The sequence below is a fragment of the Macrobrachium nipponense genome, chromosome 5 (assembly GCF_015104395.2).
Source record: "Macrobrachium nipponense isolate FS-2020 chromosome 5, ASM1510439v2, whole genome shotgun sequence".
NCBI classification, from domain to species: domain Eukaryota; kingdom Metazoa; phylum Arthropoda; class Malacostraca; order Decapoda; family Palaemonidae; genus Macrobrachium; species Macrobrachium nipponense.
In genome coordinates this window covers 106,835,254-106,855,941 of record NC_061107.1, presented here as the reverse complement: position 1 = coordinate 106,855,941, position 20,688 = coordinate 106,835,254, and the positions used below count along the sequence as shown (strand labels likewise).

The window sequence follows — 20,688 nt, the reverse complement described above, 5'->3', positions numbered from 1 at the left end:
ACCACTAATCAGAACTTGGCTCTCCAACATACCTGCAATAGATATACACTAACTTGTTCTGGAGAGTGAGAAATAACAGAAACAGGAACTACAAGAGGGTTTAGCCTTCTTAGGCAGAACTAGAGGGGCAAGAGAAAATTCCACTGCAGACCTTTTCAGTGGTCTGGAAAAGTCATTACCATGCCATCGGCGTTGTTTCTCCGGGCTTGACGCATCCGAGCTCGAAGAAAGACGATGAGCACTGTACAAGATGCTTTTCCAACGGCTGTCTTTTGCAACCTGGGAGACACTGACAGGTGCGACTGAGGGGCCGATTGCCTGTAGGCAGACCCCACCAACCTCCCTTGAGCTTACGGTATGATTTCTCCCAGGTGCGGGGAAGTACAGTGGTCCCCCGTATTCTCACAGGATGCATACCAGACGCCCCCGTGAATAGTTAGAACCCGCGAATGTTTGGAACCCCTATAAAAATGCTAAAAACTGCCTATTTTGTTAGTTAAAACTCAAGAAAAACCCACTAAAAATTTTCATACTTGGTTTTTTTAAAAGTTTCATCACAAAAAGTGCATTTAATGATGAAATTGATAAAAAAAAAACAGGAATTTGTGGTACCGCAAATGTGTGAATTTTCCGCGAATAGTGAAGGGAAACGTTCCCGAGAGAATTCCGCGAATTTGTGGGTCCGTGAATACAGGGGGTCCACTGTATGTCAAGGACCTTTGCCTAAGGGAACTGGTGGGATGGACATCCAGCTCCTCCACTAACACTACTTTTCGCTTTATCAAGAAGCATACGTACTGACTCCCCTAACTGAGCCATAGAGTTAGCTAGTAGCTCAAACTTCGCATCAAGATTGGTAATGGCACTTGAATCGGAAGCATGGGAGCTGGGAACAAGATTAGGTGGAACAGGCTAGCTAATGACTTTTTGAGCCTATTGGTAGCCTTACGCTTCCTATATCTTTCTCTAACTTTGAACATTAAGATGATAACATCCTCCACTGCCTTTCAGCCCAGCCTATCCACTCATTACATGTCAATTCAACCGTGCAAACTTGACCTTTATATCTAACACAAACAGAACAAGAGTCATACTTTCCTGAAGTTAGCCATGCTGCAATAACAGACACTCGACATATGTGAGTCAGACATTGGTAGATAAAAGCTAAAAAAACAGACTAAAAACCTTAAACTGGTCAAAGTACTGTTAATTAAGCCTAACTAGCTAATAAATGCAGAAAGGCTATGACAAGAATCATAGTACTTCACCGAAGATACTGTAGAACACTCAGTAAATGACAAAATTCATAGTCACAGTAAGCTACAGCTTACTACCTTCGTCGAAAGCAAGCTTCTTTGCTGAGCAGTTTACCTATCCACTGGTAGTGGGCAGGGGTACTGACATGCACCAAAACAAAAGAATTGCTACTGTGATATTCAAATTCTAGCTTCTGGTACTTAGAAATTCTTGGCTATGTAATTACAGGCACTCACTGCTTATCAGCAGGGTGCTGATAAATGAAAACTGCCATTAACTGAAACTCGGAGTTTGGTTTATGGCACCGATAACTGGTTAATGGCACTTCTGTTAAGTATGTTATGGTGCCATAACTCTATTATCAGCACATTATGGCGCCGATAACCAAAACTTGGCCTGTTATGGCGCCATAAATTGCAAATTTTATGGTGCTAGACAAGCCCTATAAAACCGGATCGCCATTAACCAAGTCTGCCAATAACTGGGGACTGCCTGTACTTGGTAAGTTACTTGGTAAGTTACTTAAATAAAAACTCAAGAAGCTTAATCAATTAAAGTTTGAATGGCAAAAGTTGGGCAGTCAAGAAAAAAGTCTGGAATTGATGGCAGCTGGAAGCAAAGTGTAATGCAAACCAACAGTTGGGTAAGGCTTTCGCCCCTGCCTGTCAGTAGATGACTACCTTGTTCACAAGCATAATCTAATGTGAAGCCTCTCATGTTTTCATTTATACCAGCAGTAATTTTAAGGGAACTGAATATTAATGAAATAAAAGGTTTATCATTTGTATAGACAAAGCAGTATATAAAACTTCAGTTACTCAATGAAAATTAGTGGCACAGAATAAGCAATTACAGCTATATACTACCTTGTTTCTGAAGAATATGAGACATGGGCTGTGTTGATTGTGATTCCTCTCAATTTTTCTTCAGGGGCACGATCAATCTGATCGTAGGTCATATAATCAGACAGGCCTCTGTCATGGAGAACTTTAGTAATTGCAGCTGTGAGAGTAGTTTTACCATGGTCAACATGTCCAACAGTTCCTACATTAAAGTTTGGTTTTGCATCAACGGAAGAGAAGAATCTACCAAATGCAATTATATCTGAGTTTCTGTATCTCTGAAAATAAGAGCTTAATTTTAATATATCTTAACACCTCAAACTTCCTTAAATTTTTAGAAAAAACTTGAAATTTTATTATGTATACTAATAAACTGAAGGAGAAAAAAAACCATGCACAAATTACAATTGCAAAATGATATTTCTATAATAAAATGAGATTTTATATATATGTATTACTTACCCAGTAATTATTTAGCTAAGAGTTTCTACTTGACAGCAGTTTAAATTTTGAAATTCCCATTAGTGATAGCCTTTTGTTTATGTTGGTGACAGACTCCGCCCACTGTCGGGGTAAAAGAGGAAAAACTCATCCACGAGCTCAATTTGTTTTATGAACTCAGGTTCATAAAAGGGGAGGACGGTGGGCTCCATCCATAATTACTGGGTATAATTACTGGGTAAGTACTATACATAAAATCTCATTTATTACAAAAATACTATTTTTATATAAGTAACTTACCCAGTAATTACTTAGCTGAAACGGAATTGTGGGTGGAAACATTCATGGGCCAAACCTCAAGACATTAAAAATATTTTTAATGAAATGAGAGATAGCATTGAAACGATGCTTGTTGCTCCTTACTTGGTGGGAGAGCTGCTGCAGGAAGTTACTGCCTCTGGTTGGCACTCATCTCCACCATGTAGCAGTGTGGCAGTAGGGGCAGGATTGTTTCTACTGAAGTGGGTGCTTCACAGTGAAAGAGTACTCTGATCACTAGACGAAGTAGTTACAAGAGCTTTGCAAAGCTGGATATAAGAGATCAATAACGAAATGAAAGCTAAACATTCAAATGCCTCTTCCCAGGGCGCAGTACAAAATAACATATAAAAACCAGACATTATGTCAGCATCACCCAAAAAACATATAACCACAACCACACACTAAAAACTGGTGGGCACTCTAGGTACTCAGTACCCTCCAGGCTCCCCAAAAACTCAAATCACCAAATACCAAGGCAAAAAGAGGTAAGGAAGCCAAGCTTCCTTTCCTCTCGAAACACTACACCAACCATTGACAAAGGTCGCAACATACTGCAGTTATTGTATATCGCTACGACATCACATATAATGTACTATGATGAAAACCAACTTGCACTTCCAGAAAGTCAGCTATAGAATTGCCACCACAGAAAGATTATGTTTAAATGTTAGAGATGGTGTTATAGCACTAATCTCATGGGCTTTTACCTAGAGAACAGGCAGAGCTCCTTCAATTTGAGAATGCGCCTCTGGGATAAGCCCTCTCAAGAAAAAAAAAATTGCATTTCTGGATAAGAGCCTTGAAGGGTTCCTTACTGAACACCAAAGATTCCTAGTAGGGCCTCTGACTTTTTCTGTTCTCTACAGATAATATCTTGAGACCCACACACGGCACAGAACTCTTTCCTCTTCTTCTGGGCCTAAGATGTCCAAGAGACTATAACGGTGACGATCGTGGCCAAGGATGCAACGGATTCTCATTCTTTGCCAGAAAACCCAAAAGAGAACAAATCGCATTCGCATTGGAAAAGCATTCTCTCGTCCAAAGCATGAAGTTCACTTACTCTTTTCACCGTAGCAAAATCTCTCATAGAAGATGATTTCGTCGGTTCAAAGCACATGCTTGAAAGCCACTTAAGGATGACGCCAGGATTCCATGCACACAATTGTTCTTCCTTGACTTTGGATGTGTTGAAGGACCTCAGGAGATCAGACAAGTCTTGATTCCTTGAGAAAACAAAGAGCCAAGCATAGCTCTGTACCCCTTAAATAGTAGATGATAGGCCTTTACTATTTCTTAAATATAAGAGAAAATCCACTACTTGAGGGACATAGGGATGAGAAGACAAGACCCTATGTCCCTTACACCAAAGTCTAAACACTGCCCATTTCACTTGATATACTCTGTTAGTAGACTGTTCTGTATCTTGCAATTGCTTCTGCTGCAGTTCTTGAAAATCGTTTTGCTAGCAAAAGTCTGTGGACAGTTGAAATCCTTTCAGGGCCAGAGTGGATGTGCCCCTGATGAAATCTCCTGAAATGGGGCTGTCTGAGAAGACTCAATATCAACAGAAGGAGTCTCTGGAAGTCCATGGAGAGATGGAGCAGTTCCGTAAACCACTCTTTCCTTAGCCAAAAGAGCTACAGTGAGTCTCCCCGTATTTGCGTTCTCTAGATTCACGGACTCACACAATCACAGATTTCTCTCTGAAACATATACCCCTATTATTCGTGGGAAATTCGCCTATTCACAGTATTTTTCTATGAGAAATATCCACAAATTCCTGCTTTTTTTTTAATCGGTTTCATCATAAAATGCACTTTTTGTGATAAAACTATTGAAAAAACCAGGTATAATAATCTTTAGTGGGTTTTCTTGAGTTTTAACTAACAAAATAAGCCATTTTAAGCATTTTTATAAGGGTTCCAACTATTCACAGGGGGTCTGGTACTCATCCTCCGCGAATACAGTTGGACCACTGTATTAACATCATCCTGACGTAGTGTGACCAGGAAATTTTCCTCACAAAAACTTCCCCTATCATCCTAAATGGGGGGAAAAGCATACATCTCCAGCCTGGACCAACTTTGTAACATAGCATCCATCGCCCAGCCCCTTAGATCCAGACAGAGAGCAAAAAAGAGGAAGGCAATGATTACTGGAAGTTGCTAACAAATCTATCATCAGCTTCCCCTAAAGGTCCCACAGGGCATTGCAGAACTGAAGATTGAGAGTCCACTCTGTTGGAAACGTACATACTTGCTTTTGAAGGCCGAGTTCATCCACCAGGACATTGAATCTTCCTTGAATGAAACTAGTCATTAAACGAGTCCGAGTTCAGTCTGCCCTAAGCAGAAGGTCTTTGGTCATCTCGCAAAGGGAGAACAAGTGAGTCCCTCCTTGCAATTTGATGTAAGCCAATGCTGCATGGATGACCACCATCTTGTCACAAACCTCCTCCAAGAAAAGCTGAAGTCCCAGATGAGTCGTTTTTAGTTCCTGTACATTGATGTGAAGAGATCTCTCTGTTGCGACCAAACTACCTAAACTTTCTTGTCTCCCAGGAGAGCTCCCCAACCTATGTCAAGACAGGTTGGAAAAGAATTCTAGGTCAGGTTCAGTGGGAACAGGGACTTCCTTTCCATCAGGCTTTCTGCAGAACCCCTTATTCATAGCAGGTCCTCCTTAATCTCTTGGTGATCCGAAAAAACAAAAGTGTCTTGATGAACCTTCTGATCCCAATTGCATCTTAGAAAATTTTGGAGAGGTCATTTATTTAGAAACCCTAGGTTTACAAATTGTTCCAGGGATGCCAGAGTGCCCAGCGACTTGTCCATTGTGTTGCTAAACACTTTGATAGGGACAGGAATATGCTGATTTTCTTCAGACAATCCTCTATTCTTTTCACTGACAGTAAAACCCGAATTTTCTGAGCATCAATCACCATCCCTAAATAGAGAATCCATTGTGATAGAGTCTGAGATTTCTCTAGATTTGTCATTAATCATGGATGTTTTGTCATTGTAAGATTCTTCTGAAGGTCCTTCATGCATTTTTCTTTCAATGAGGCCTGAATTGGCCAATCATCTACATATAGGGAGATGTTTATTGCCAACAAATGAAGCCACTTGGCTAAAGGGGCCAACACTCTAGTGAACACTCTGGGGCTTTCGACAGTCAGAAGCATAATGCTTGGAACTGGTACACCTTGATTCCCAAACACGATCTCAAAAAATTTCTTTGAGTCCTGGTAGATTGGGACGTGAAAATAGGCATCCTCATAATGAGGGAAATCATCCAGTCCCCTGATGAATGGGAGCAAGGACGGACTGAGCAATATCTGGCTCAGCTGCTGATCCCTTGTTGGTGGATGCCTCAAGAATCAGAGGTGGGTCCTATGTGGGCGTTTCTTGATCAGGGGTGTCTTGTTCGGTGGTCGTCTCTGGTGTGATATTATATTTGGTAATATGATTACCTTGTGTCTTGGTTTAGACAACATGGCACTACCAAATACCACCACACTGGACACAACCACCGAACAAGACACCCGTGATCAAGTGACGCCAGACTATACCAGGCATAAAGTTATGCAACAGCAACTAAACAATGACAATTCAGGTAGGTAGTGACTCATGAAATCACCTCCTCCGACCATTCAGAATCTGAATGGAGAGGTGCCCTTCCTTTACGATACTCTGAGCAACTTCTGCAGTGTCCGCATAGGACCCATCTCCTGATCTTGAGGCATCTGCCAACAGGGGATTCAGCAGCTGAGCCAAATATCCATCAGAATTCATCACTGAGCATCCCATACTGTGCAAGAGACTATAAATACTGTAGGACTTCCACAAGAACTTTAGACCCACAACACCTGCCTGACAATGTCCTTCTGGGTTTAAAGATGAAATGTAGCAAGAAGAGAGAGAAGTAGACACCCCTAAGCAAGAGGAATCCAGAACGAGTCATATGGTATCTTCTGTCAATTAGAGTTAAGATCCAATTGTACTGCATTTTGTTTTTTATATGCATCCAAATTTGACAAATGCCACATTTTTGACATGAATCCCCCATTTGGCATTTTAATAGCCAATTTGAGTATCAGACAAGAAAAGGTCCAGTTAATACTGAGGGAATAGAGAAAACTTCTGTACTAAAATTACAATCGCAGTCAAATTGCCATTGACGTAGTGTTTTCCAATAAAACCTGTATAAATTAACGTCTTCTTCCAGCTAATAATAATAATACTACTAATATTGGAAGGAGACCCTCTTTCAAACAAGTATTATTAAAAGATATTGCTGCATCAGCTGCATTTAACTTGTACATAGTCTTCTCTATTTTTCTAATAGTAATTGCTTTCTATCTGCTATTACAACTGGCGAGTAATGAGCCGATATGTTTTATCAGGAGAAGTCAATTTCAGGATATTGCTTTAAGATATATACAGTGGTCCCCCCGTATTCGCAGGGGATGCGTACCGGACGGCCCCCGCCCCCTGAATAGTAGACAACCTGCGAATAATTGAAACCCCTATAAAAAGCTTAAAACTAAAACCCTCCTTCTTGGGTAGTTAAAACTCAAGAAAAACCCACTAAAAATCTTTATACCTGGTTTATTAATAGTTTTATCACAAAAAAATGCTTTTATGAGGAAAATGATAAAAAAAAAAACCAGGAATTGTGGATATTTCTCATAGAAAAATACCACGAATAGGCGAATTTTCCACGAATAATGCAGGGATACGTTCCAGAGAGAAATCGGAAAATGTTCGTGCGATTCTGAGTCTGCGAATCAGGAGAACAATGACTACGGGGGTCCATTGTATGTTAATATAACCAATTTGTCGAAAATTGTATTTTTCCAACTATACAAAAACCTGAGGGTCCTTTAACAATAGGAAAGGTACTTAGCGGCAGCTGAACCGGTCGTAAGCTTTCGAACAAGGGGGTTCGGTAGTTAACGACTTGTCCGGCAGTTAGCGGTACACTCAACTGCGGAGGCGAGGAGTCACTTTGCTTGAGGCCTAGAAACGCAGAGTGAGGGGTGGCATGAGGTGGGACTATATGTAAAGAAGGGCCTCAGGTTTTGTATAGTTAGGAAAAATACAACTTTTCGAGCAAATTGTTTGATTTTTGTTCTGAATACGAAATACAAACCTTCGGTCCTTTAACAATAGGAAGACTCACTTATTAGTGGGTGGAATCTGAGTCTTATGAACAGACTGGTGTTCGTCCTACCTTGGATTCCCTCCCTGGTCGTAAGAGCAGAGGGAGGGATCCTAGCCTCTGCCCAGCTGATCGGGGTGTGCACCGCAGGATCAGTGGTCAGACTTCTGGACCAAATTATAAGAGTGAGGCAAGCGTACCTCTTATAAATAGCAAAAAGCAAGAACTAGTTCCTACTTCAAGAGCCAAGGTAAAGTTATGGGTTTGTCTCTTGTTGGCTTCCACTCCCCCCCTTGTTGGGGAGTGGTGGATAAACACTTATATCCCTACTGAAAGGGATAGAATGGGGCTCGGTTGTGTAGCTTACCTGCATCGGCCTCCTGTTTAGCGTAGTGACGACTGCGGCCCTCTGCCCACAGGTAGAGGAAAAGAATGAAGGACGAAGAGAAGCCAGTCACACAGGATGCGATGCTGTTCTGTCCGCTCGGGTGCTGGGTAGACTACACAACTTGTTTTGAAGCCAGTCACACGGTCCCAAGGAAAATGTGTCCAAGGACCTGTGGGTGATATCCCGAAGGTAGAAAGAAGTGAAGGTGGTCTCGTTGGCTCAAACCCCTGCCTTCAGAACCTGCGCCAGGGAGAAGTTCTTGCGGAACGCAAGGGTTGGACCAATACCTCTGACTTCGCGGGCTCTCAGACGAAGGGTACGGGTGTCGTCACTGCCAGCTGTCTTGTACGCCCTCCTGATCACCTCACGCAGCCAGAAAGAAAGTGTTCTTGGAAACTTCTTTCTTGGTAACCCCGGTGCTAACGAAGAGGCGTCGACACTCAGGCCTGAGGTGCTGAGTTCTCTTCAGATAGCGCCGTAGCGCCCTCACAGGACAAAGCAGCATCTCATCTGTATCATTATTGGTGAAATCCTTCAGGGAGGGGATCGTGAAGGACTCGAACCGGTCGTCAGGGACCGAAGGATTCTGAGTCTTCGCTACGAAGTTCGGGACGAAATCGAGCGTCACGGATCCCCATCCCCTGGAATGCTTGACGTTGAAGGAAAGACCATGAAGTTCGCCTACTCTCTTCGCCGATGCCAGGGCCAGCAAGAAGAAGGTCTTGAGGGTCAGATCCCTGTCTGACGACTCTCGGAGTGGCTCGAAGGGTCTGCGAGTCAAACTCCTAAAAATGAGAGTCACATCCCATCCCGGGGGCCTGAGTTCCCTGGGTGGGCAAGACCTCTCGAAGCAATTCATCATGAGGGAGATCTCGAAAGAAGAGGAGATATCCACACCTCGCAGTTTAAGGACTAAGGCCAGGGCGGCTCTGTAGCCCTTAACTGCAGAGACGGAGAGGAGAATCTCTCTCCGAAGGAAGACGAGGAAATCCGCTACCTGCTGAAGAGAGGCTCTGAGAGGAGAGAGACCCCGTCCACAACACCAACCACAGAAGACGGACCACTTCCCCTGGTAGACAGCCGCAGAGGACTGTCTGAGGTATCTGGCCATCTCTGTCGCTGCGCTGCGAGAAAAGCCTATCGCTCACAAGAGATGGTGGATAGAAGCCAGCTGTGAAGACACAGGGACTCGACGAACCGGTGGTACCGCTCTACGTGTGGCTGGCTCAGGAGGTTGTGCCGGGGGGAATCTCTCTCGGCACTCCAGCAAGCAGAGGCAGCAGGTTCGGATACCAAACGGCTTGGGTCGTTTGGGCGCCACCAGGATCATCCGAAGGTTCGCAGTGATCAGCGCCCTGCTGATCACTTTGCGAATCAGACAGAACGGGGGGAAAGGCGTAGACGAAGAGGTTGTCCCACGGATGCTGAAGAGCGTCCTCTGCGGCTGCCCATGGATCAGGCACAATCGAGTAGAAAACCTGGAGTTTTCTGTTGTGCCGGGTGGCGAACAGATCTACGACTGGGCGCCCCCACAGGTTGAAGAGCCTTTCCGCCACGTCTGGATGAAGGGACCATATGGTTCCTCTCACCTGATCCCGACGACTGAGCTTGTCGGCTACCACATTCCTCTTGCCTGGAATATAGCGGGCCGACAACTCTATTGCATTTGCCACGGCCCACTTGTGCACCTGCAACGTCAACTGGTGCAGCGGGAGGGACAGTAGGCCCCCCTGCTTGTTGACGTATGCCACTACTGTGGTGTTGTCGCACATCAACACCACTGAGTGTCCCACCAGACAGTCCCGGAACTCTTGGAGAACGAGGAACGCTGCCTTGAGCTCCAGGACGTTGATGTGAAGGTGCTTGTCGCGATGGTCCCACACACCTGCAGTCAGCAACTCCTCCAGGTGTGCGCCCCATCCCTCGGCCGATGCGTCCGAAAAGAGCAGCATCTCTGGGGGGGGGGAGTGCGAAGAGGCACTCCTCTTACGAGGTTCCTGTCGTCTAGCCACCAGGCTAGTTCCTGCCTCACCTCCTTGTGAGGGACACGGGGAAGAAGGGAGGGTCCCTTGCCTGTGACCAACACTCCTTTAGTCTCCACTGAAGAGACCCCAGGTGAAGACGCCCGTGAGGGACTAGCTTCTCGAGAGACGACAGGTGGCCAATCACGACTTGCCACAGCTGAGCTGGTTGCTCCTGTAGAGACAGGAACTATCTTACTGCCTCCCTGAACCTGCTGATCCACGAATCTGCGGGGAAGACTCGCCCTGCTACTGTAGCCGAATCAGCATACCCCGGTTACTTCTCTTGCTGGGTTCGAGCTCTGACTTCTCGTAATTCACAACGATTCCCAGATCGAGGCATAATTCGAGGAGTCGATCTCTGTCCTGCAGCAACTGCAAGCGAGAGCTCACCAGGACTAACCAATTGTCGAGATACCTCAAGAGAAGTATCCCTACCGAGTGGGCCCAAGCCGACACCAGCGTGAACACTCGCGTGAACACCTGTGGGGTGGTTGAGAGACCGATCGAAGCAAAGTGCCCTAATTGGTACACCGTGAACCCAAAAAACACCGTCCCCTTCGAAGGATGAAGGGCGGGTAGCTACTTTCTGGAGGATTGATGGATGGGTATCTGGAAATACGCATCCTTCAAATCTACTGAAAGCATGAAATCGTTCTCCCTGATGGAGTCCAGCACGGAACGTGTCGTCTCCATCTTGAACCGAGTCTGGTGAACAAATCGGTTCAAAGGAGAGAGATCTATCACCGGGCGCCAGCCCCCCGTAGACTTCACCAGGAAAAGGCGACTGTAGAAGCCCGGTGATTGATCCGTGACGATCTCCACAGCTCGTTTGTTCAGCATGGTCTTGATCTCCTGTCGTAGAGCTACGTCCTTTGATGATCCCGGGACGAATGTTTGCAGATGGACCGGGCTGGAGGTTAGGGGTGGCCGAGATTCGCGAAGGGTAGTAGATATCCCTCCTGAAGGATGTCTACTATCCAGTTCTCGGCACCATAGCGCTGCCATGTTGCCCAATGGCTCGCCAGGCACCCCCCCACTTCCGGCAGCAGGTGAAGGGGAACGCCGATGCCAGGGCCAGCAAGAAGAGGGTCTTGAGGGTCAGATCCCTGTCTGACAATTCTCGGAGTGGCTTGAAGGGTCTTCGAGTCAAACTCCTAAGGACTAGAGTCACGTCCCACTCAGGGGGCCTGAGTTCCCTGGGTGGGCAAGACCTTTCGAAGCTCCTCATAAGCAAGGAGATCTCGAATGAGTTCAAGATGTCCAATCCCCTCAGCTTTAGGACAAGTGCCAGGGCAGTTCTATATCCTTTGACTGTGGGACTGAGAGGAGCTTTTCTCAGGCGAAGAAAAAAACGGAGTGGAAATCCGCTACTGGTGAAGAGTGGCTCTGAGAGAGATAGACCCCAGTTCTACGACACCAACCACAGAAGACAGCCCACTTCCCCTGGTACACAGCTGCAGAGGACTGTCTGACGTTTCCAGCCATCTCTGTTGCTGCGCTAGGAGAAAGCCTCTCGTTCGCAAGAGATGTGGATAACAGCCAGCCGTGAAGATGTTAGAGACGTGTGGCTGGGCGAGAAGGTGTGCCAATGGGGTAAATCTCTCTCGGTGCTTCTGCAAGCAGAGCCAGCAGGTCCAGATACCAAATGGCCTGGGGCCATTTGGAAGCCACCAGGATCATCCTGAGATTCGGGTGGCCAGCACTCGGCTGATCACCTTGCGAATCAGGCTGAACGGGGAAAGGCATAGGTGAAGAGGTTGTACACGAGTGTTGAAGAGCGTCCTCTGCAGCTGCCCATGGGTCTGGCACAGCTGAAAAGAAAACCTGCAGTTTTCTGTTGTGCCGGGTGGCGAACAGATCCACGACTGGACGCCCCCACAGGTCGAAGAGCCTTTCCGCCACGTCCTGGTGTAGAGACCATCTCGTCCCTATCACCTGATCCCGACGGCTGAGCATGTCTGCTACTACATTCCTCTTGCCTGGAATGTAGCGGGCTGACAGCTCTATCGAGTGAGCCGCGGCCCACTCGTGCACCTGCCGTGTCAACTGGTGCAACGGGAGAGACACTAGGCCCCCCCCTGTTTGTTGACGTAAGCCACTACCGTGCCGCTACCTACCGTGGTGTTGTCGCACATCAACACCACTGAGTGTCCCATCAAGCGGTCCTGGAACTCTTGGAGAGCGAGGAACACTGCCTTGAGTTCCAGGACATTGATGTGAAGGTGCTTGTGGGATGGTCCCACACTCCTGCAGTCAGCAACTCCCTCCAGGTGTGGCGCCCCATCCCTAGTTTGATGCATCTGAGAACAGCAGCATCTCCGGAGGGGTGGGGTGGGGGGGGAATGCATAGAGGCACTACTCTTAAGAGGTTCCTGTCGTCCAGCCACCAGGCTAGGTCCAGCCTTACCTCCTGCGTGAGGGACACGGGGAAAGTATGGTGGATCCCTTGCCTGTGACCAACTCTCCTTTAGTCTCCACTGGAGAGACTGCAGGTGAAGGGACCGCCCCATGAAGGACTAACTTCTCGAGTGACGTACAGGTGGCCGATCACGACAATTGCCATTGCTTGAGCTGCCTGTTTCCTGCCAAGACAGGAACCGGTCGGCTGCCTCCCTGAATCTGTTTTTGATACCGCAAGTCTGTGGGGAAGACTCGCCCTGCTACCGTGTCGATCAGCATACCCAGGCACTTCATCCTCTGCTTGGGTTTGAGATCGGACTTCTCGAAGTTCACCACGATCCCCAGACCGCGGCAGAACTCCAGTAGTCGATCCCTGTCCTGCAGCAACTGCTGAGCAGGAGCTCGCCAGGACTAACCAATCGTTGAGATACCTCATAAGACGTCCCTCAAAACAAGAGCAGCTCCCGAGATCCTCCCACTTCAAGAGGGGGAACGGCGACAGACCCCTCTCAGTCTCCTCCTGTCACTTGCGCGTACAACCTGGTCGATCCTAAGACCGTGCCTGGCACGTACGGCGTCGTGACAGGATCGTGTGGGGCAACGCCCCTCACGATCACTCTCTGGGTCTCGCCCTTCCCAGTGTAACCCGAGGAAGTTGAAGGCACGGGAGAGGCAGACCTGACCGCTCCCCCCTCGCTCACTGGCAGAACCAGTGTGCTTGGAGGGCTGCAGGCGATTTCCAACCCGCGGTGGGGATCGAGCCGCAGGCCTGGTCGTGCCATTCCCCTGGGGAGAACGGCTGGACCGAGAACAGCGGCCCCGATCTCGAGCGTCAGAGGAACTGCTGCTGGTCGCCCTAACCGTCCGGTCCCCATGGGAGCGGCCGTCAGGAGACCTGCAGAGACCACTGTCGCAGTGAGACCGGTGCGTGTCCTCACGGCGCGTCAAACCACTGGCGCCAGCGATCGGGGGGATCTCTTCCCAGCCTCAGCCTGTGGCCGGTCTGGGACCGTCACGTCAACACAGGTAACCGGCTGGTCGCTACGAGAGCGAGAGCTGGCCTGGTGAGAGTCGCCTGAGCGGCTCTCACCAGCCTTCCGCTCCGTGCCGTGAACCTGGCGCCAAGCGAGCTCTGGCGTTTGGTTCTTGGCTGCACGGCCGTACACTCGGTACCTCTCGCGAACGAGAGGCCGAGACGGAACCTGGTGTAGCGGCAGAACCCCTAGCACCAGGCGAGGAAGTACCGGTGTTAGCCGGTACCCCTCTGGTCCCCGTCTTCTTCTTCCTTGCGGAAGGAGAGACGGGCCCCGCTCCCGAAGAAGCAGGAGGACCAGCGGAAGGACCCCCCGTCCCACTGGAGTGGGACGGGCCCTTAGAAGTTCCCGAAGGAGCCTTCTTAGGAGGGGAGGAGGCAGCCTTCTTCTTCTTCCGCGGCTGGGTAGCCTTGGAAGTCGAAGGGGAAGAGGCGGCTGCAGAAGACAATGAAGACGACGACGACACCCTCCTCTTCCTCTTCTTCTTCGTCAGCTTCCTCAGGACAGACGTGAGGTCTACCATCCAGGGTGTAGCCGGGGCTGCTGTTGCCGAAGCAACAGGGTCCGGACAGACCAACGTCTGGGGCAGCAACACCGTGAGCAGGGATGACGTCAGCAGGTACGGACACAGCGGGAACAGCAGGAACGGCAGGAACAGCAGGAGCAGCAGGAAACAGCCAGCACAGCATCGGACACATGTACAGCAGGCACGGCAGGCAGCACAAGTAACACAGGAGGTGGGGCAGCAGCCAGCGACAACCTGGGTACCGGCAGAAGTCTGGTCGAGGCAGCACGGCAAACCCGGGCGGCGGCGGCACGCCCCTCCTCGGTACGGCGATCGGCTCCTGCACCGCAGCTGTAGGCGAGACAGACACCACGTGCAGCAAACAAACCAGGTGAGGAGGGGCGGCGTACCCTGGAGTAGACAGGGTGGTAGTAGTTGTGGTCACCGTTCCATGTCTGACCGCACCAGACCCCGCCAGATGATGAAGCAGCCCCTGGACACTCGGCACGCCCAACAGTCCCAAGGACGCCCACACCTGACCAAGGTCATCCCTCACGGCGGAAGCACCTGTGGAAGCAAGAGTCGGGTAAGTATGAGGGGTTCCCCCTCGTGCGGGGGGGGGACCCCACCCCGAATACAGCTGTACGTTGGGGTACCAAGCGCCCTCTTCTACGCTCGCCGGATTGGGTGAAGAGAAGGACCTGGATAAACCCCCGAAGGGTAAGGTGCCATACGCGGGAGTTGAGTGGGGGGCAAAAAAGAAGACGAAGTGTCTGTTACCAAGGGAGTCGCGGGAGAGCTTTCTGACGACTTCTTGGCAGGTCTTCGCTTCTTCCTGCCCTTGTACAAGCCCCACTGCACCTCCTACCAATTAACACATACAACACTAGGCTCGGCGCGAGAGCACTCCCGCCCTCGACACCGAGCACAAAGGACACGAGGATCGATCTCAGGGAACCTTCTAAAAATCCCACATTTAAGTCCCTCCACCCCGGGGCACAGTCGCCGGGTAATGGAAGGGCATGGAGATTCCTTCGATCCTTGGTCCATTTCACTTGTCAAAACAATAAATGTATATGAAAAAATGAAGAGTACTTACAGTTCACTTTTACACACACACAATCAGTAAGAGATAATACAAATATCCAGAAAGCACATGACGATGAAGCGGGCAGAGAGCGATGAAGAGCACGTCTACACACCAGAATGCCAAAAGCAAAAGTGGTTCTTCGCCTCCCAGTCGCGCAGCGCATGCACTGTCGGACAAGCAGTTAACTACCGAACTCCCTTGTTCGAAAGCTTATGACCATCCAGCTGCCGCTACGTAGTTACCTTCCTATTGTAAAAGGACTGAAAGTTTTGTATCCCGTGTCGGAACAATTTAAGATTTAAACAGAGGGTAGTGAAAAGGGTAGCTACAGCAGTCTAAATCTCACCAAAACGCTTTCGAAATTTTTACTTACGCTTCAATATTTTAGAAGATTGACGCCATCTCAATGTTTATGGAGTCGCTTGAGTCAATATACTTCCCATTTCCTGTGATAAATCCGCACACCACTTGTACCCACAGACGCTGGGGCACTTTCATCACAACAATCGGAACACGGTCCCTTACCAGTACGTTTTTTTAGTAAACAACAGTTTTGGTAGAAGACGACGACGAAGAGTGCACTTCGATAATTTTTTAAATAAATAGTAAAACATCAATATTTTACATATTTATGATGATTAATTTGAAAATATTCGTTATTGAAAAAGTAACTCGATTCTGACTCAAATTTAATTATTTTTGGGAATTAGAACGTTCTTTTAAGTCCTGTATTATGACGTCACGACATCTTGACTTTCATACCTATTGTAAATAATTGCTTTACTCAACTTTCTTGCAGAACAGTTTACGTTATTCATGCAGATTATCAGCTATTCATGTAATTATTATAATCGTAATGCGCATATATATCTTTATTATTTACTTTTTGGATATATGAAGATGTTTTACTGCCGGATTATTGCCATAGTGTGACGCAATAGTTTTTGGTCCTGGGCCTCTGTCTGTTTTTGAACCATAAGAAATATGGGGCCGAATTTGCAATGACCAGAAGTCGTTAAAAGAGGAAGTTAGCATTGAGGGGCATATGTTTTGATTGAGAAAAATACAAATTTATTCAATAGCTAGTTTGTAAAAAATACTTTACATTACAAAAAACTTGATTGACAACTAAGCAGCATACCTACTATGGGTTTCAGAGACAGTGCAAGCACGTTTTTGGGCAATACCTTTCTCTGTAACGAACACTCGTATCAGAACGAGATTTTGCTATAGTGCATTACACCCAGTGCCGTAATTTATTATGGGTATCGTGAATCACTAATCGTAAAGAATAACGACAATTGTCCTTGTACCAAGAGACAAAAACTCAATTATGAGAAATGGATACGAACATGCGTAAAAAACTCCACCTACCCTCTCTCCCCACCCCTCCACCGCCACCCCTTTCCTTTCGTTCGTTCCTTCGCCTTCCACCTTTCTCTCTCTCCTCTCTCTCCTCTCTCTCTCTCTCTCTCTCTCTCTCTCTCTCTCTGTTGCCATTCGGTATGTGTTCACCCTCCAAACTGGGTATAAGACTATACACAAAACATTGAAATTGGTGAAATTAGGCTATGTATTGGAAGTACAGTAGTACCTCGAGATACAAAATTAATCCGTTCCGAGGCGCCCTTCGTATCTTGGACCACATTTTACATGTAAAATGGCTAATCTGTTCCAAGCCCTACAAAAACACCCCAGTAAATTATATTTCCAGGCCTAAAACACATGTTCTAGGGTTACGATGCCGATCCGATGGAAGAAATATGACTCCAAAAAGGCAAAATACTGTACATACTTGAGTAATATTCAACTGCATGTAATGTTCAACCCCATTTTTACTGCATATATTAGGACTTTAGCATATGTCCCTTAGCAATAAGCCTAGTCTATGATTCTGACATCTAAACCTAAGAAGCTAAAAGCTTAGAATATGCCATAAAATGGTATAAAATCATCAGTATGTACTCATTTCAAATAATTATTAATTAATCATTAACTATAATACACAAACAAACAAAAAAAAACCTTCCAATCGATTGTTTACATTCCGCTCTTACGAGTACCAAACGAACGCCAAGCAATCACTTTTCCTAGGACACAGTAAGCCATAATTTTTTCATTAGTTATCCCTCTTCAACTAATGAAACGAAAACTACCAAACAGTATAATAACCATTCATTTCTATTCTTTATTCTATCTTTACCTAATGGAGATACCGAGTTACTGACAGCTATAATGAAACATATACGTAACGTAATATTAAAACAGAAGAAGAATTCTAAAAAATACTTATGATAGCAGTCTGATTTATTTTATATTTTATGATATCTGATTCACAATTTTTTTTATTAAATGTATTGCATGTACTCATTTCAAATAACTATTAAGTAACCCATTAACTATAATAAACCAACAAACAACAAAAAAGCTTCCAAACTTCTGTTTACATCCAGCACTTACGAGTATCGAACAATCGCCAAGCAATCACTTTTCCTAGTACAAACAGTAAGCCATAAATTTTCATTATCTCTCTTCAACTACTGAACTACCCAAACTATAATAACCATTCATTTCTATTCTTTATTCTATCTTTACCTAATGTTTTTCATTTATTAAATTGTTATTTTCATGAATAAGTTTTTTCAATTACAGCATCTTTTTACCAATAGAATACTTAAAGCACAAGGGGTATATGCTGACCAATAAGAAGCAGGATCTTATGGGGTGACTAGCATCAGGAACCATGGGAGAGCAGGATCTTATGGGGTGACTAGCATCAGAACCAATGGGAGAGCAGGAGGATGGTGGCGAGTTTACTCAGTTAGCGGCACGGGAGTTTTAAAATTGTTCTCTGGTGGTCCGGGCGAATCTCAGGACTTTACAGCATCAACCTTTCGTACCTTGAAAACTTTTCGTAGTAAGCTGTAAAATTTTTCGTATTTGCTTTCGTATCTCGAGTTTTTTCATAAGTTGAGCCTTTCATATGGTAGAGGTAGCCACTGTATATATACATAAATATTAAAGTAATTTTATCATTATTGCATTATGCATGACAACTAAGAAAATCATGGAAACAGTTTATAATAATAAGAATCGGCATATGTGTGAAGCCTCCAACTAATGTGGCAACAATAATTTTGCCAATTCTAGCATGCAAACATTAAAGGTTACATTTATTTCTGGCATACAGTTATTAAAGAAAATCAAAATATTCATATAGACTTAACTCAATGAAAAAGTGCTAGCAAAAAAAAAAAGCAAAAAATAAAAAACATATATCCACTTATCCGTAGTCGTTCCTCTATGGTTTTCGGCAGCCAGATGTACGACAAGGTTAGAAACATTGGATTGTATCTACTTTAGAAATATCTGTAATTTTTCGGGGTAATTTGGTTGGCAAAAGGGATAATTAATATAATGAATTAAATTAAACATTTTTAAATAACAAAGTAAAGTTGAACTAAATAACGAGTAAAGTAAACAATTTAGGGGTGGGAATAAAAACTTTGCAGTTTTCTTATCGTCTGCTGTTCGTAACTGGTGTGTTTTGTGGCGCGCGCTGCTTAGGCCACAGGAACAGCAACTTGTTTAAAGTGCAATGAGGAGTGAACTGAGACCAAAATGTGTATAATAACAATCAAATAAGCACTGTGGAGTTTCAGTTGTGATGGCAGTAAGGACAAAAACCACCAATTAGAAGGTAAAAATGAATTCAGTTCAAACCATGACCCCGGGAATAAAAAGTAAGATCAATAAACGTTACATAGGCTATATACGCTAACATTGTTCAAATGAGTGCTGGGAAGGCTGGGAAAGATGGTGTCCGTCACTGATCAGAACCTGCCATCCACACAGTAGCTGCCATATTGGATTTCAAAACTGCCATGAAAACATACTATTTTACGAAGAGCGTCACATGCTTATTTTAGTTCGTATGGGGCTTTCATATATCACATTATGTTGACGAAACTTCTATCTTTTGAATGGTATGCTTGGAGTTGTAATTGCATTCTTGTTTCACCAATTAAATATGGATTGAATAAGACCCGGCCAGCGTGATGATGGTGGATCGTCCGTGTTGTTTACCCTACTTCGAAAGGACACCAACTCATGACTGATGACCATCTCCGGTCACTGTCAGGACGTGTTAAAGTACTTTTTCGGAGGGTGGCCAAAAACACGGTAGTCAGTGAGTTGGCCAGTCCACTCGGTTGTTTACCCTAGCTAGGTATAGCCTACTACCTAAACTACCCATGGAGCAAACAGACCTAGCCTAGTATTTATAGTAGCTAGTACCATAGATTTGAAGGACTAACGTAAAGAAACACTGAAGTTTCTTGGCATAAACTCACCCTTGGCAGTAAGTCACAACTTCGTTGCAAGATAGTAATTCGTCCAGGTGAAACTAAAGCTTGTTTGATGAATTTGATTGTATTCATGATGTGTCTTACATGAAACAAACCGGGAGGACCATCGTAGTAGTAGTATTTGTTAGAATTAACCTCTGGCACGCCTCACTCACTTATTCTACTCTGCCTTTGGTATTGTTCAAACATAAACGTAGTTTCTCTATGGTACTACCTATCATACAATATTGAAAAATTCTGTCCGATTTTTAATTTCTTCTTCAGAAAATATCTGAAATGTACTACGATATTAGCAATTAGTTCCTCTTTATTTTTGTTCCTTATATTTTGTATACTCGACAATAAAGTAAGAAATGCTCTTGGTTGTCAATTACTTCTTTACAATGTGAATACAGTTACTATTTTTCCTGCTGCACACCTCTAACATGTCAATAAGCATAGTTTTTTTCTTTTTATAGTGATCATTCCTAGTTTTTCTTTTATTTTCTTTAAATTTCTCATTTTTTCAATTTCGCTTGAATTTAACACCTTCATATACTGGACACCTTTCATATATTGAAAAATCCAGTGTTTTCTTACTTTCCCTCACATTCTATGCAAAAGCTGTTCCAATTCAATCACGCACAAGCATCTTTTTATTTGCAATAACATCTGCATCACGTGTGTGAGGAATTCATCTCACAACGATCTTATTTTCTTATGTTTTTGTGTATTCACTAGTTTCCATGCTATTTGTCTGTTATTATAGTTATTAGTGTCTGTCTCATAAGATTTTATAGATTGATTTTCACTGCGTATTGCCGTCTGTCAGGTAATCGACAGACAGAACTATGTTACTGTATTCGTATTCATG

The 20,688-nt window shown here is 45.3% G+C and overlaps 1 protein-coding gene across 1 annotated transcript in view; it reads right to left on the bottom strand.

Annotated features, from left to right (window-relative positions):
* The window catches only part of LOC135215571 (elongation factor Tu-like), a gene marked incomplete in the record, with an annotated part of 110,209 nt that extends 90,178 nt beyond the window's left edge, over window positions 1-20,031 (bottom strand). Inside the window, 2 exon segments of the mRNA XM_064250429.1 lie at window positions 2,124-2,377; window positions 19,821-20,031. Coding sequence (XP_064106499.1) covers window positions 2,124-2,377; window positions 19,821-19,907 — 341 coding nt within the window.
* Window positions 20,032-20,688: the final 657 nt, after the last annotated feature.